This window comes from Rutidosis leptorrhynchoides, chromosome 4 (assembly GCF_046630445.1).
Source record: "Rutidosis leptorrhynchoides isolate AG116_Rl617_1_P2 chromosome 4, CSIRO_AGI_Rlap_v1, whole genome shotgun sequence".
NCBI classification, from domain to species: Eukaryota; Viridiplantae; Streptophyta; class Magnoliopsida; order Asterales; family Asteraceae; genus Rutidosis; species Rutidosis leptorrhynchoides.
The window spans coordinates 458,812,776-458,829,030 of NC_092336.1; the positions used below are offsets into that span (position 1 = coordinate 458,812,776).

At 35.1% G+C, this 16,255-nt stretch overlaps 2 protein-coding genes across 2 annotated transcripts; both read right to left on the minus strand.

Moving 5' to 3' along the window:
* Positions 1–5,746: 5,746 nt before the first annotated feature.
* Positions 5,747–7,660, minus strand: LOC139842223 (uncharacterized). The gene is made up of 5 exons (XM_071832393.1): positions 7,561–7,660; positions 7,040–7,483; positions 6,861–6,990; positions 6,515–6,718; positions 5,747–6,431 (listed from the first exon to the last, which is right to left on the minus strand). The coding sequence occupies exons 1-5, from the start codon at positions 7,658–7,660 to the stop codon at positions 5,747–5,749; spliced, it is 1,563 nt and encodes a 520-aa protein (XP_071688494.1).
* A 1,854-nt stretch (positions 7,661–9,514) lies between these two features.
* LOC139842224 (uncharacterized) lies at positions 9,515–15,831 on the minus strand. The gene is made up of 5 exons (XM_071832394.1): positions 14,896–15,831; positions 13,676–14,548; positions 12,244–12,369; positions 10,587–11,570; positions 9,515–10,300 (listed from the first exon to the last, which is right to left on the minus strand). Exons 1-5 carry the CDS (start codon positions 15,829–15,831, stop codon positions 9,515–9,517), a joined length of 3,705 nt encoding a protein of 1,234 aa, XP_071688495.1.
* Positions 15,832–16,255: the final 424 nt, after the last annotated feature.

The following is a 16,255-nucleotide window of genomic DNA, read 5'->3' on the forward strand; positions in this document are numbered from 1 at the left end:
TAGGTACGGTCTAGACTCACTAATGCAACCTAATTCCCTACAACCAATGCTCTGATACCAACTGTGACGCCCCGTACAAAACCATCGTGTACGGATCATCAATCAACAGGATCATTACATGGTCAAACACTATATGCTGTTTGAAAACAGATTTGCATTCATAAAAGATAACGTTTTTACAAAAGATAGCGTGCATCCTATGAATAGGAGCATAAACATAATTATTTGACCCTAAGGTCGTTACAAAACCATTGTTTGAAATTAACATAAACTACGAGTGCAACAGAAAAGTTCCATGAATGAGACATCTCTAGTAATGCAGCGGATAACTAATACAGTAGGTCCTTAACAGCAATTCAATAACAGCATGACATCAAGTCTAACAGCGGAAGCAATAAATCTCTAGGCACCTGAGAAATACACGCTTAAAAAGTCAACACGAATGTTGGTGAGCTATAGTTTAAGTTGTAATAGTAACGTAAGATAGGCCACGAGATTTCAGTGCTGCAAACAGCGTATCAAACAGTATGAAAAGTATATGTATGACCGTGGGCACCCGGTAACTAGACTTAACGTTTATAACCTCCCAGAAAGTACACTTGGCGAGTGCGTATGTTCACAAAGTATTAAACACTCGTTAAATGCTAGCGTGACTAGCCCGAGTGGGGATGTCAAACCCTATGGATCCATATCTAAGATTCGCGTTCACCGGTTCAAAAACCAATGACTAAACGTTACCGTGCTAAGGGGAATGTTTATGTCGTTGTATAACCCAAACACATATAAAGTTTAAGTACTCGTGCCTAGTATGTAAAACGTAAAAAGCGCATGTATTCTCAGTCCCAAAAACAGTAAAAGTAGTAAAAAGGGGATGCTATAACTCACAGTGATAAAAGCGGTAAAGTCGGTAATGAAAGTACGCAAGTAATAAGTCGGTCCGAAAGGTCGTCAACCTAAATCAAAGGTTACTAGGTCAGTAGGTTGTCTTTATAAATTCTAATAGTGCATAAAATAAGTTTAAGTGTCATCATCATCATCGTTCATCATCATAAAAGCTAAGTAAGTTTGACAAGAATAGAGATCGAAACAATAGGCTAACTTCGGTCAGCTTCTACGACCTCTACGTAAATCGAAAAGATGCATAGTCAGTGGCTATAGCTCCGTATATGAGTCCCCTAACCACTGACCAATTTCCAGAACCTAACTCGTCTTCGTTTGACCGTGGCGACGGTTTAAGTGCGAGTAGGTCAGAAATTTAGCACAACGTTAATAGAGTGTAGTGACTATCGGAGGGCCATAAATCCTAAACCGTAACTCAGATTAAGACGAGGCCTAAACGGAAAATCATCTAATCGGACCGAACTAACTGAAAATCAACTTTACAGTAGCCCAGGTGGTCTGATCAGATATGAAAATCAGTGGACAAGTGCTCCGGTGGGGTTCTTGGTGCTTGATGCTCATCACGGTTCTCATCCTTGATGCTTGTAGCTTCAAGTGTACAACTCGTTGATGGTTTAGCATCACTTTTGACCAAGATTCACCATCAATACACAATATGTTAATACCAAGTAAGAACACAACTCATTCATGAGTCTTAGATGGATGATGAACCAAGGTTACATCATATCCTTAGTCTTAACACAATTTTAATTCACAATAACAACTAAAGCTACAAATTTTACATCAATTCAACAAGTATAAGCACAATTCAAGTCAAAAGAGGTGATGGAACCCTAAGCTAGAGAGCTTGGATCCTATTCACACAAGTTACAAGGTTGCAACGCTAGGAAGCTTGAACCTTTGATGTTCTTGAAGATCTTAAAGCATAAAGCTTGGATCTTTAAGATATATGAAGATAACAAACACAAGTTTGAATCTTTTTAACAAGATAACAAGATCATAAGTTAGAAAACTTAGATCCATTAATAAGATATGAAGATTCAAGATAGTAAGCTTGCATCTTGGTTGTTCTTGAAGATCTTGAAGCATAAAGCTTGGATCTTGAAGATACATGAAGATTACAAATAAAAGTTTGAATCTTTATCATAAAATAACAAGATTAAAGTAAAAGAAAGATGAATCTACAAAGTTGGTGAAGATTCAAAGCTAGAAATCTTGAATCTTCAATGTTCTTGAAGGATTCATGCTTGAATCAACAAGATATAATCAAGATCAAAGCTAAAGGGAACTTTGATCTCCATAAAATGATGATGATGATCACGAATTTGAAAAGAAAAAGGAAGAAGAAAGAAAACTTACAAGTATTACTAGAAAGGAAAGAAAGAAAGAAAGAACAAGTGTGTGTGAAAATCAAATGAACAAGTGAGAGGTAAATGGCTAGTATTTATAAGCAAGGAAATTGACATGGATTGATGAGGTGGCTAGGCCTAGGGCCGTGATTTTTGAGGGAGGGGAGGGGGAGACAAAACTTGCTTTATGGATAATGGTTGTCTAAAGTGTGTACTAATGCTAGAATCCCATGTGACAAATAGAAAATCCTTATCCATTATGCTATAATGACTCATTAATTAATTAATTTATTCATTTATTTATTATTATGGGTCACTAGTAATAATACTTGGGCTAATTAATTGGGTCACTAGCTAGAATAGGGTGGGCTTGAGCCCAACAAGGTAGAAAGTCCAACAAGACTAACTATTGGGCTTTAGCAATTAAATAAATAAAATTAAGCATCCAAGGGACCAAGTAATTATTATTATAAAATAATAATTAATATTTCGCTGCCCAAATATTTCGGTTCCGACAAAAGTCAAACGTGCGCGCAGTCCGCGGTTTATCCGTAACGGCAAGTAACACTAACGGTTATAAAGCATCCAATGGACAAGTTAAGCATCCTACGTACTCTAAGGCACGTTTTAACATATAATTGGAAGTAAACCACGTATATCAAGTTTTCAGAGTATAAAGTAACACAGTACGCACAGATACGCAGTTTCGCTAAAATACAAGGCACAAAAGCAAGTCGAAAAAGTTGGGTCGTTACATTTAGGCACAATATCCTTCCAATATGTAAAGCTTTTAGTTGCAATTGTTCTATTTTTATGTAATATTCGTTTAAATAAATAAGTGCGAAGACAAAAGAAGAAAACGACGATTTGAAGACGCAAATGACCAAAAAGCTCAAATGAACAAGATATAATTCAAGTGGTTCAATTTATTGATGAGAAACGTCTAAAAATTACAAGAGTACAAGCCGCGGAACGCAAAGTACAAGATATCTACGCGTACGAAAGGATGTTCGAAAATCCGGAACCGAGACATAAACCGAGCATCAACGCGCGAGTCAACGGACCTAAAATTACAAGTCAACATTGCACAAGAATATAATATAATATATATATAATTATATAAAATTTTATATATTATATTATATATATTAAATTATTCGAGCAGCCCACGTTTTAATCAAGAGAGAGTGCTGGCCAGCCTGTCCATGCGATCGCATGGGAATAACAAAGGAATGCCATGCGATCGCATGGCTTCCAAAATCAGGATACATCTATAAAAGGCCAGCGAATTCAGAAGAATAAAAACCTCAATTTTTCTTTCCTTCTCTCTGTAAGATATATTTATATTTATAATTATAATTATAATTATAATATAAGTTAAATAATAATTAGGTTAATGTAAGAAATGTTTTACGGGTTTTAAAGTCGGAGTTCTGTCCGTGTAACGCTACGCGATTAAATACCACTGTAAGCTATGTTCTTCCTTTTTAAATTAATGTCTCGTAACTAAGTTATTATTATGCTTATTTGAGCCAAAGTAATAATGATGTTAGACTAAATATTAAGACGGGGTTATTGGATTTTGTACCATAATTTGGGTTTGGATAAAAGACCGACACTTGTAGACATTGGACTATGACTATTAATAGATAGGGGGTATTGTCTAATTGAGCGACAACTCATTGGAACCTGTCGAACCTATCTTCAAATTAGTTAATCTAATAATTATTAAAATGATTATGTATGTCCTATTTAGTGACGTTTATACGACATCTTTTACGATCATTTAATTAATTATTTGGGTTGGGTAATTGATTATTCATTCTGATCAAGTGGGTAAATTAATATTCATATCTCATTAAAACATGGGTGGATTACATACAAGGATAATTGGTGTAATTGTTAACAAAGTATTGAAACTTTGGATTACACGCAGTCGATAACCTGGTGTAATCATTAAACAAAGTATTAAAACCTTGTTACAGTTCGAATCCCTAATTAGTTGGAATATTTGACTTCAGGTATGAGGATAATTTGATGAGGACACTCGCACTTTATATTTATGACTGATGGACTGTTATGGACAAAAACCAGATGGACATATCGAATAATCCAGGACAAATGACAATTAACCCATGGTAATAAATTAAAATCAACACGTCGAACATCATGATTACGGAAGTTTAAATAAGCATAATACTTTTATTTCATATTTCATCGTACCTTTATTTACTGTCATTTTAATTACTGCAATTTACTTTATCGCAATTTAAATTCTGTCATTTATATTATCGTCATTTATCTTTACGCTTAAAATATAAAATCGACAAACCGGTCATTAAACGGTAAAAAACCCCTTTTATAAATAATATTACTACTTATATAATTATATATACTTTATACAAATATAGTTTATAAAAATATAGTACGTATCACTAGCTCCCTGTAGAACGAACCGCACTTACTAAAAACTACACTACTCTAACGAATAGGTACATTGCCTATAGTGTTGTAGCAAGGTTTATGTATATCCCATAAATAAATTTATTAAAACTTGTATCATATAATATTTCGCAGTAAAAATAATATTATTTCGTACTACACCTCGAACACATCATCTTGCATGCCATGTTGCTTAGTATACAAGATTGCCGATATTATGTGTATATTATGCTTACTTTGCTGTAAAACACATTTGCCTTATCTGTTTGTTGCATGATGGATGTACTTAAATGTTATCCGTCCTCCGTATTGCGCAAAATATTTTGCTTTATGTAAGATTTTGTTATCTTTTTTAAGTCAAAATTTTGAAAGAAATGATTAATTTGCCAACAATGGGTACTCTTGCATGTAAATATGTGAATGAGTCAAAAAGTAATTAATTTGCACAATATGTGTTTACATTAGTTAATCCTTTGTGTTAAGAAAATGTTCAGTAATCTGTACTACATTCTGCGTATAGCGCTTTGCGCTTAGGCGTTGTGCGGCTTTTCAAAAATACACTTGTATTTTGATATTTAAACAAAGTTTTTCTGTTTTCCGTAAGAATGGATTTATGTAGTTAGGATAAACCAGTATATGTCATGACATTTAAACGATATTGTATTTTTTTTTCCCTTGGTGTTCTCTAGTGACGTCTATGCTTACACTAGCTAAGCTAATCCCTTGTGTCTGTAATGTTGACACAAAAGCTTCTGCCTTCGGGAGCATAAAAATGCTTTATCTTTTGTGGGTAGGATTATGAATGCACTATTCTACATTCCTAACGTGTAGCGCTTTGCATAAGCAAGAAAATAAGATTTCATTGATAACAGTATGTTGCACTTACAAATATTTGTTCAATATTTTCGTATGGATGGGGTGATCAAGTCTATCCAGAAAACTACAAAAATTTGCATTGTGCTTATTAGAAATGATAGTAAAGAACATGTTTAGCTAATGCACTGCACTATACGTGTGAACATTATGCCTTCCGTGCAGCTTTCTCCATTGTTCTGTTAATGTTTCATTATCTTTGATACTTTGAAGTACCCATTCACTTCATTTCTGTTAAACAACTGCTTTGAAACACCTCCTTTGAACATGTCCCTTTCTGCTTCATAAACAATAGATCGCTCCCTTGCAGGCCCCATATACTCATAATGCACCACTGATTTGCCATTAGGGGTAGGGAAACGCAATTCTGCATGTGATGTTGAATAGATAGCACCAAATTTACGCAGAGTCCTCCGTCCCAATAAAGCATTGAATCTCGACTTGCCGTCCAGCACTGTGAAATCCACGATTTCTGTGCGGACTAATGGATATGTTCCCAGCGTGACATCCAACTTAACTTTTCCTACCGCCCTTACAGATGCTCTCGTTATGCTAGTGATTTTTATATCCGTGTTGCGTAACCTATCCTTAACGCTGAACGAAAAACATCGAAAACAGTACAAGTACAAAAGATCTTCCTCGTTGCTAGTGTCTGTGTAGATTTTGGATATAAACTTGTTTGCAATCACATTAGAGATTACGACAGGGTCTTTCGACAGTTGCAGGTTTGGTATTGTGTGAAACATGATAAGAGCATACATCCATGCTTCCGTATTACGCTCTCTGCTCACCTCTTGCTCCTCTCCCCCATTCCAGATAACTTTTATGTGACGTTCAGGAGTTGGGTCCCTTTCAATCTTCTTTCCTCTATACGATTCCAATCACTCCGTCCACCGTGTCTCAACTTTTCCTGCCAAGCAAAACATTTGTTCGGGTCATTCCTCTTATACTGCTTTCCAGGTAGCAAATGGTTTAATTCACCAGCCTTGATCTTAGCAATGATCTCTCTCATTAAAGACTTGCAGTTGTCTGTGTGCATATGCTTCATGAAAATCACATCATCTGTCACTCTTTGGGCCTTCTCTCTCCTCCATAGGCGCTGGAGGATTGAAAGTTTCTTTGATGGGTTCAGTGAACAAGATTTCTTTTGGTGTCTTTGTAAAAGCCATAATTAGCAGATGCCCTTCTAATGGTCTGCGGTTGTGATAGTTATCATTCGGATGATTATTGCCCCTCCAACCATGCTGCTGCCTTTGATAACCGTTGTCATACCCACGCTGAGATCTGTCCGATTACCGTCCTCCATTCTCATGCCTGTAATTCCTTTCAACCCGCTGATGTCCCATTTCCCCAGCTCTCAAATGTTTTTGCGCCACTACCAATGCTTGATGCAAAGTTTTTGAAACATCATACCGTAACGCATGAACTAAACTTGAAATTCAACGTTGGTCAAGAAAGAAAACGAAACCAGATACAAGCTGACTCTGGTATATCAGGTATCTTCTGACATTCGACAGTATAACGCTTCATAAAGTTGCTTAAAGACTCATTCTGATGCATAGTAATTTCATGTGCATCCAAGTGTGATAATGTGCAACTTCTCAAACTTTGGTACTGCATAACAAACTTGGCCCTCAAGTCCAAAAAACTGATAATGCTTCTAAGCAGAAGACTTGCAAACCACTCTCTTGCCATCTTGTGCAACACCATAGGAAACATATGACATGTAACCTCCTCCTCACAGTGTTGCAACCTCATAACTCCTTCAAACATAGTAAGGAAATCCTCTGGATCAGTCGTTCCATCATAAACACCTATAGATGGTATTCCCAGGTTTCTTGGGAGTGGATACTCTGCAATTCGAGTAATGAAACACTGAGTTGATTCCGCCATTGCTGGAGGCTTAACAGCTTCATCCCCTGTGATTAGCGCGAACAAGTTATCCACCTTCGTTGCACAGATGGCGGGCGGTGCTAACTTTTGTTTGTATTTTAACCTGGTGCTGTCTTTGTTAAGATCCTTTCCACTACTTTTCCTGCCATTTCCTCAGACATAAATGCTTGTTCTTCTTCTCCATATTCCCATTCATTGTCCATAAAACCTTCATCATTATTCTCATGCTCAGAATCATCAACCAAAGTGTTCAATTGATTGAATAGCTTGAACAATTGCTGCTTGGAAATTATCTACCCTTTGCTTGTATGCTTGGTGTTCACATCAGATGTTTCTTTTAAAAAAGATGTTGTGCGTTCCCCGTCGTGCTTGCCACATTCGCCCCTTGGAGTTGTCCAACATTATTCTCTTTAAACGTGTTGTTGTTTCATTCACATGCTCTTCTAATGCATCGGCATTCACATGTTCTTCTTCTTCAATTAAAACCTCTTCCAAAGTTAGTTGAGTAGGTGGTATGTTCTCGACGAGGTTTTCAGTGATTGGATCAAGTGGTGTTTGTGTTTAAGTCATGTCAGTTGCTTTTGCGTTCTTGGTGTTCTTATTGTTCTTCGAAACGGATGGCGCCATATGTTGGTACTATTTTTCGTCTAGCGGCTAAAAGGTACCAGTACAATACTAGAACTACCTAGCGTGGAGAGATTTATTGCCGACTGATGTTTGCCCTCGGGAAAGAATCCCTGTAGACCCGGAACACGGATGAGGTATCCGTGGGGTGGCCTTATCAATCTTTGGACCAAGCTGAGAGTGGTCCGTTTAGCATTTTGTTGCTAAGCGGTGAAGTTATAGAGTGAGAAAGTACTGTGTGAGAGAGAAAGTGTACTCTTTGACTGAACTTAACTATTTAATGCGGTGACCCAGGGGGTCTATTTATAGGCGTAGAATGTCCAAAATTCTCGAAAACACGTGTCAAATGCTGATTAATTTGATTATGTGAAATATCCGAAACCGCCTTTGGCGTGGGCTAACGTGGCTGCGTGCCGCTCACACGCCTAATCAAGAGCTTAAGCATAGAAGTTGCCTACAGGGCTTACGCATGACGCTGAGTAGCCTGGTTGAGCTCTGGACGGATATTAGCAAAACTGCCACAATTGCTATCTTTTATGCTTTTCGATTCTTTCTTTTTTATAAAAATGATGTTTTTATGCGTGTATCCTCTAGGATACACCATTATATGGTTCCTTGATAATTCAATTCACTATTGAATTCAATATCAAGCTAATATAATCAATACTAATCAGTTTATTCAAAACAACAGGACGAAATTCAAGGCCTTGTACAATAAAACAATACATCGTTCCTGATTAACCGCTTCAGATTCAAACAAGCACATTTTTAGCTCATGACATATATGACATGATTACAACTTCATCCATCCATAGTCCATGAAAACATTTGACTTTAACGAGGCCTACTCTTGATATGAAATGGTAGAAACTCAATCACTTTTTGAAATCTGCATATATATAATGTCATTAATTTATAATTAGCCATGTTCAAGAGGGGAGATATTAATCATTAATTGATGTAACTTAAATAGTTTGGACATTTGATAATATAAAAAGATAGCTACTCATGAGCAATTATGAAAACAAAGTAATGATGAAGTGGTACAAAGATACACGTATCAAACTCCTACTATACTAAGGGTTGGGATTAATAAAAGGTGTAAACGCATGTCTCCAAAAGCACTATGATATAATTTAAATACTTTACCAAATATATGTTCATTTATATGAAGTGATTTCTGTTTTATTATGTTATACATTTGGAAGAAGAGTTCACTTGTAAGTTATTAATTATTTCTATTTGGTAAATATGCATGCAACTAAAGGGATTCTGCCTATGTAAGAAACTACGATAACTTACTTGGAATTCCAATGTCTTCTTAAGTTGTTCTAGAACTTCTTTAGCTGTTGGTCGATTTTCTCTATCGACATTCAAGCACCGGTAGGCAATTGAATGAAATGTACTCAGTGCCTTGGGGACAATCTGGGCCTTTATTGCCTCAAAAACCACCTCCTTGTGTTTTCCTTCTTCGAATCTTTGTTTAACGAAACTAGTTTAACGAAACTAGGCAGAAATTGACCTTCATGTTTTCGGAACCAAAATGTTGATCTTCCACACAAGATCTCAAATAAAACAACACCGAATGAATAAATATCGGATTCCATGGTTAAGAAGCCAGATTCTCTATAAAGTGGGTCCATGTAGCCCTCGGTGCCACACGCATTATCGATGATATATTCTGTATTCTTATTTATTGCACTTATTAAGGAAAGCCCATAATCAGCTAATTTTGCTTTCCACTCATCATTCAATAAAATATTTTCAGTTTTGATGTCTCTATGTATCACCGATGCCCGTGTTGCAACTCCTCCATGAAGGAAATCCAATGCGGTTGCAACATCAATGCATATGTTAAGGCGTTTAATCCAAGACAGACTAGTAGTATTATTCAAGTACCTATCAAGGCTTCCTTTCGATGCATACTCATAAACGATGACTTTTTCATCTTTTTCATCACAATAACCAATAAGATGGATCACATTCTCATGCTTATAATTGAAAAGAATTTGGAGTTCATTCTGAAATTGTTTTTCCCCTTGACCACCTTTTCTGTCCAGTCGCTTTGCAACAATGGTATCAAATCCATCACCTTTAGGAAGATTTCCTCTGTAAACATTCCCAAAGCCTCCTTTTCCAATCAAGTTTCGATCATGGAAGTTTTCTGTCGCCTTTGTTATGTCTTCAAGTGGGATTATGGGGTCATCATCATCGTTTTTCTGTCAGACATGTTGCAGCAAATAAAATAAATAAACTTTATAACTGCATCGAATTCAGAATAGTAATACTCATAATCATTACTCCAAAGGTAAATATAAGTTTTTACATACACCTCAAGCAAAATACTGTAAAAATTTTATATGCCTAATGCATATGTCTTATGATTTTATATATGCACCTTGTATTTTAAAAATATATGAGAAGACTAATCAAATTAACACATTTCTGCATTTTATGTTATATTAATAGAAAACAAAAGTTCATTTTATTAAAGGTTCAACTTACTTGAAATAATAAGGCTTTCCGAAGCTCTTCCACAACCACTTCCATTGTTGGAAGTTGGTCAGCAGGTTTTGCCACACAATCATATGCAATTCTTATAAATGTTTCCAAAGAATCTTTATTGGCTCCTCTACTTAGGGTAAACTTGTAATCACCACTTCCTTCCTTGATAATAGGATCTATGATTTCCATTAGCGTTTCCTCAAGGATTCGTCCTCGTGCTACATAAGCTAGCCCTCTGTTATGTTCTCCAATGAAAATTGGGTCATCGGCTAACCTCCCACATAGAAGCTCAAACAAAACAACTCCAAAACTATATACATCTATTCCTCTTGTAACTATACGATTCTTCACAAATTCTGGATCAATGTATACAGTTTTATCAATCCTTTTGAAATAGATCACATCCTCATCTTGATTCCGAGATAGGAGCATTGAGTTCCCAAAATTAAAAATCTTCGCCCCCCAGTTTTCGTCCAACCCAATGTTGCTGCTCGTGATAGAACAGTTTATTATCATCTTTTGATCTTCCATCTCATGGTGAAGATATTTCAATCCATTTGCAACTTCAAGGCTAATTTTCAAACGCTTAACCCAAGTAAGATTAATTGGGTTGTCTTTGATGTTCTTAAGATGTTCATTAAGAAATCCTTTAGAAGCATGCTCAACGACAAGGTACTTAGACACATGATCAAAAGAAAATCCAAGTAGAGTGACTATGTTCCGATGATTACAGTTCATAAGCATTTCAACTTCTGAGAAGAACTCTCTTTTTCGTGACATTAATTGTTTTATACATACAGTTTTTCGTCTCTTCGGTACTTCAGCTTCGTTATTCTTCCCTTCCACAGAGGGAATATCATCTTCATTAAAACGTTGGAGTTCAACTTCATGTATCAGATAGGGTTCCATGTAACGTGAGTCCAAATCTATTATGGCATCTTCTATTTCACCTACTGGAATCTTCAAATGCTTCAATTTGTTCCCCTGTGTGATTATCGATAAGGGGAAAATGGCGTTACAGGTTATACTAGCTAAATGAATACCAAATAAAAAACATAATGTGTCATTGGTATTACCCCTTCCGTCCAATTATAAGCGTTAATGTTAACTTTGAAGATACACAAAGCATTAGAAAACTCCACTAACTTTACTCTCTATCACTGAAATATCATGTATTTCCACCTATAAATCTTCCGATTGGTATAAACATAAAATGAATAGGACAATTCAATATAAGACATTCAGTGCGATTCATAATGTGTCATTGGTATCACCCTTTTACAGTGCGATTCAGCTTGAGAAGTGGTGGGATCTGTTGACCTACTAGTTTGTAATTAGATTATACCTTTAGGAATTATAAATTCTGTTTTTTTAGGTAAACAACCACTAAAATATCCTTCAAATATAATTAGTTTTGAAAAACAAAATCTTGATCCTGGATTCGCCACTGGTAAAATATGATCGAATAAGTGAAAGAGAATTTTATTAAAAGCTCAAATGTTTACGAAATGAGTTATATGCTTAGCTTTTTTTATTGCAAATAAATGTTTCCCATCAACTAATAGACGTAAAAATAAAGATAATCCCTATAATATACAAAAAAAACTCCATATATTTGAGATAGCTAAAGTAACAGTAGAGTACGTACACATGTTACTTTATCAACATCATCTTCATAATCTTCCTCTTCTGAATCAACATATTCTTTTTGCATCATATAAGGAGGTGTAAAGTCTTGAATTTCCACAGGTGAAAATTGATCATCGGATATTTGGTTCTCTTCCTTTATGAAATAATTAAAACAAAATGGACTTGAACAAACACGCAAAAAAAAAAGCAGTAACAAGATTTATTACTAGGCTCTTAATTTGAGGATTAAGTTATTTAACTTGCAAAATCAAGATATTTTTGTAAGCTAATTAACTCTTGAATATTACACACTGCATTTAAGTTTACTTGACTTGTTAATTAAATCTGCTAATAAAAATTTATAAAAGCATATTAGGTTAAGTTTCTGAACTTATGGTTTCAATTGATCAGCTGAACGTACATATTGGCGATTCTAAGATCAAAATTCAAAGAGTCCTATACAATTTGAGTGTTGCTTTATATTTATTTCTTCAAAGAATGATTGTTTCTTTCCATAAAACCATTAACTTTTAAAATGTGAGGGTTCCTATCTCTACATTTAGTGGTGTCATGTACAATATGTACAATATGAATTGTATTTTGTGAAAAAACAATTACACTAGTGGGGTCCAAGACCCCCACCCCTTGTATAGTTCATTCACCACTGGCTGTACAACATTAGTTCAACAAATAAATCGAAGATATTAGCTAAGTAAAGTAACTTTTTTCAATCTACATATTAATATATCATCTTAAGGTTTATTGGCATGATAATGTAGTACACACAATTGTATGTTTAACATTTTCTATTAAAATCGTGTATACGAACAAATATTTGTTTAAAACAATAAAAAATCAAAAACAAGTGGACTCTAAAAAATTTGACACACAAAATTAACATTTTCGGTTATTCATGGTCAAATAATGACATTGCCACGTTACATGCATATATACACTTTTTAGCCAAAAAGTTGCAAACCTGCCTCCATGTCACAGGCATGATTATATATGGTCTTATGATAAGACTTAGGTAACTAAGAGTGGAGGTTAGTATTTATAGTCACATAATAACCTATTTACAATTCCTAACTACATCACTAACTTACATCTGATTGTTGAGTATATCTAGACCAAACATTAATTTTTATAATAAGATAAATTAAACTATAATTTTAAAATGACGAAAATACTTTACCATCCATTTTAGGAGGACAAAAGTGGGCTGACGTGTTTCATACTAGGAGACAGCCATCTAATTTCTCTTAGAGATTATGAATTCATGGTGACATGATCAGTTTCCCTCAGAAAGTACTTCTTCATCCCTAGGTAAAACTTGTATTACTTAAATTACAATTGTATTTCTAACTTTGATTATTGCATTAATTAGTAGTAACGTTAATTTCTTAGAATTCATAAAATATACAGTAATGTTATTTACGGTGTAAAATAAATTTACTTACTTGTAAGAGTAATGCCCGGTGGAGCTCATTGACAACGACGTCCATTGTTGGCTTTTGGTCTCCAAATTTCACGACACATTTAGATGCAATTTCGATAAATATCTTCAAAGAAGCTATGTGGACTTGACTATCGTTCTTAATTGTCGAATCTAGCATCGAATATATCTGTCCGTCGTTTACGTATGTTGGTAAATAAGTATCTATTCTCCTGTCAAACGTCTTGCGAAAAAAATCGGAATTCACCGTTTCCCCAAATAGTATCTCTAACAAAACTACTCCGAATCCAAATAAATCTAATTCTCTTTTGTACTTACCTGGCGTCATATGATTTCCGTCAAATATAATCTTTGCCTCCCAATTCTCGTGCAATGCAATGTTTTTGCTTCTTATATCACCATTTATTATCAACTTTTGGTCTTCCATTTCACAGTGAAGATAGTTCAATGCATTTGCAACATCAAGACATATTTTCAATCGTTTTTCCCAAGTAAGAACAGACTTGTCTTTGATGTTGCGCCAATAATCATCAAGGTGCCCATTAGACGCATACTCGGTGACAATGATCATCTTAAAACCTTCATCACAAAATCCAACTAGGGTGATTATGTTACGATGCTTACAAGTGGTAAGCATTTCAAGTTCCCTATAGAACGCTTCTACTACGTGATCTTTTTTTGGCAACAAGTGTTTTATAACTATAGAGGACATTTTTAATTTATCCAAATGGTCGAGTCTAATACTTTTGTACAAGTCAAAAAATACTCCACTCCTAATCTTGCATTCACTAGAAAAGTTATTTGTGGCCAACAGTATATCGCTCAGTGGAATCTTCAAGTGACTCAGTTGAGTAGTCAATTGTTTGAGTTTATTTTTCTGCAGCGAAGGAGGGGAAAGGGTATTACTGTCAGGAATTGCACGCAGAAAGCCATAAGCAATGTAATAACCATATGAATCAATTAGTTAGTTGATCACTCTAATTAGTACCATCAATAGTAAATGTAGTGTACTCCATATAGTAGTAAAGCTCTGTCCTTAGAGGCAAAGAGTATAGGTATGCACCTTTAAGTATGTCATGGGTTGGTGTAATATTTAAAAGATAAGAGTTATGAGTTTAATTTGGTATAAAGTACAACACATCAAAATAATTTAATCTAAAAAATTACTATGATGAATGCTACTAAAATAAAGAACAAAAATGAAAAGAGATCAAAGTATCTTACCAAGTTATCAAATGACACCTGAAATTCCAATGCCTCCTCAAGTTCATGGATTATACTGCTCATATCTGGACGGTGTACCCGCTCGTTCATTATGCAAGAATATGCTACTTTTGAGAAGCTGGTGAGTGATTCCTTGGACAGATGATGATTCCATAGATCAGGATGGATTATATCTTTCAGCGTTTTGTTTTCACAATGATATCTAGCCAACGATGCTAAAAATCTCTCATCCTCATCTTCATTTGGAATAAATGCTTTCCTCCAACATAACACCTCCCATAAAACAATGCCAAATGAGTAGATGTCTGACTTTAGTGTCACACCTCCAGTTTTAGTAATCTCCAGGTCCATATACCCTGTTGTGCCAATAGGGTTTGAAAGAAGAACCTGCTCCTTTTGATCTACGACATGTTTGAGAGAGTATTCAAAACTTGATAACCTTGGGACAAAGTTATTATCCAATAATATAGTGGAGCTGTTGATGTTACGGTGTATAACAGAGTAACTGCGTTCGTCATCATCGTGCATGTAGCTCAATGCACGTGCAACACCAACACATATTCTAAATCTTTGGATCCATGTGAGTCTCTCTTTGTTTATATGCATCAAGAGACTTCCCTTTACACAACGCTTGTTTATAATGATCTTCTCATCTTGTTCGTCACAGAACCCGATAATAGAGACAATATTTTCATGATTGAGAATCGAAAGCATAGAGATCTCCCTCCAGAACTCAGTGACTCCATATCTGTCCTTACGATCCAATCTTCGGGCAGCAATTTTCACCAACTTGTCGGACCGCAAGAGCTGTCCCCTGTACACTTCTCCGAAATCACCTTTTCCAATGATATTGCTGTTATCAAAGTTATTGGTGGCCTTGCGTACCTCTTCAAGTGAAATTTTTAAGTGTTCTAACTCCCTTATTGTAGATGACATACTTCTGTTAATCAAATGAAAAAGTTTTGAGTACTTACCAATGGATTACAAATTAAATTGTAATTTCGAATATAATGGCTAAGATGTTACAGTTAATCACAGCCTATCCGAACATCTGTTATATAACTAGTCTGATTTCTTAATATTTTTTCAATATTTTATAGTGTCAAGTTGATCTTCGGTTCATAGAAAATTAAAAATCAGACCGCAATGGTATGAATGCAGGACTAAGAATTAAGTATAAAATGTTAATTAACATCTAATAACGAATGCAATGAGCTGGAATGATTAGGATGCTTTAACTACAACTTGGCGATTACATTTTTTTTATTAATCAAGTCTATTATGAAATATTAATAATTGATCTATTTAATTCATCGAAGTAAACAAAATATTAAAAAACTGACATGATGAAGATACATGG

Excerpts from the sequence above, each read along its gene's own strand:
- LOC139842224 (XM_071832394.1), bottom strand. The coding sequence starts at position 15,831 with ATGTCATCTACAATAAGGGAGTTAGAACACTTAAAAATTTCACTTGAA. Across the intron at positions 14,549-14,895 it reads AGGTGTCATTTGATAACTTG|AAAAATAAACTCAAACAATT; the intron begins GTAAGATACTTT and ends CCTTCGCTGCAG. Across the intron at positions 11,571-12,243 it reads ATGAAGATGATGTTGATAAA|GGGAACAAATTGAAGCATTT; the intron begins GTAACATGTGTA and ends ATAATCACACAG.
- LOC139842223 (XM_071832393.1), bottom strand. The coding sequence starts at position 7,660 with ATGGACAATGAATGGGAATATGGAGAAGAAGAACAAGCATTTATGTCT. Across the intron at positions 7,484-7,560 it reads CTTAACAAAGACAGCACCAG|GGGATGAAGCTGTTAAGCCT; the intron begins GTTAAAATACAA and ends CGCTAATCACAG. Across the intron at positions 6,432-6,514 it reads CATTTGCTACCTGGAAAGCA|AGGAAAGAAGATTGAAAGGG; the intron begins GTATAAGAGGAA and ends GGAATCGTATAG.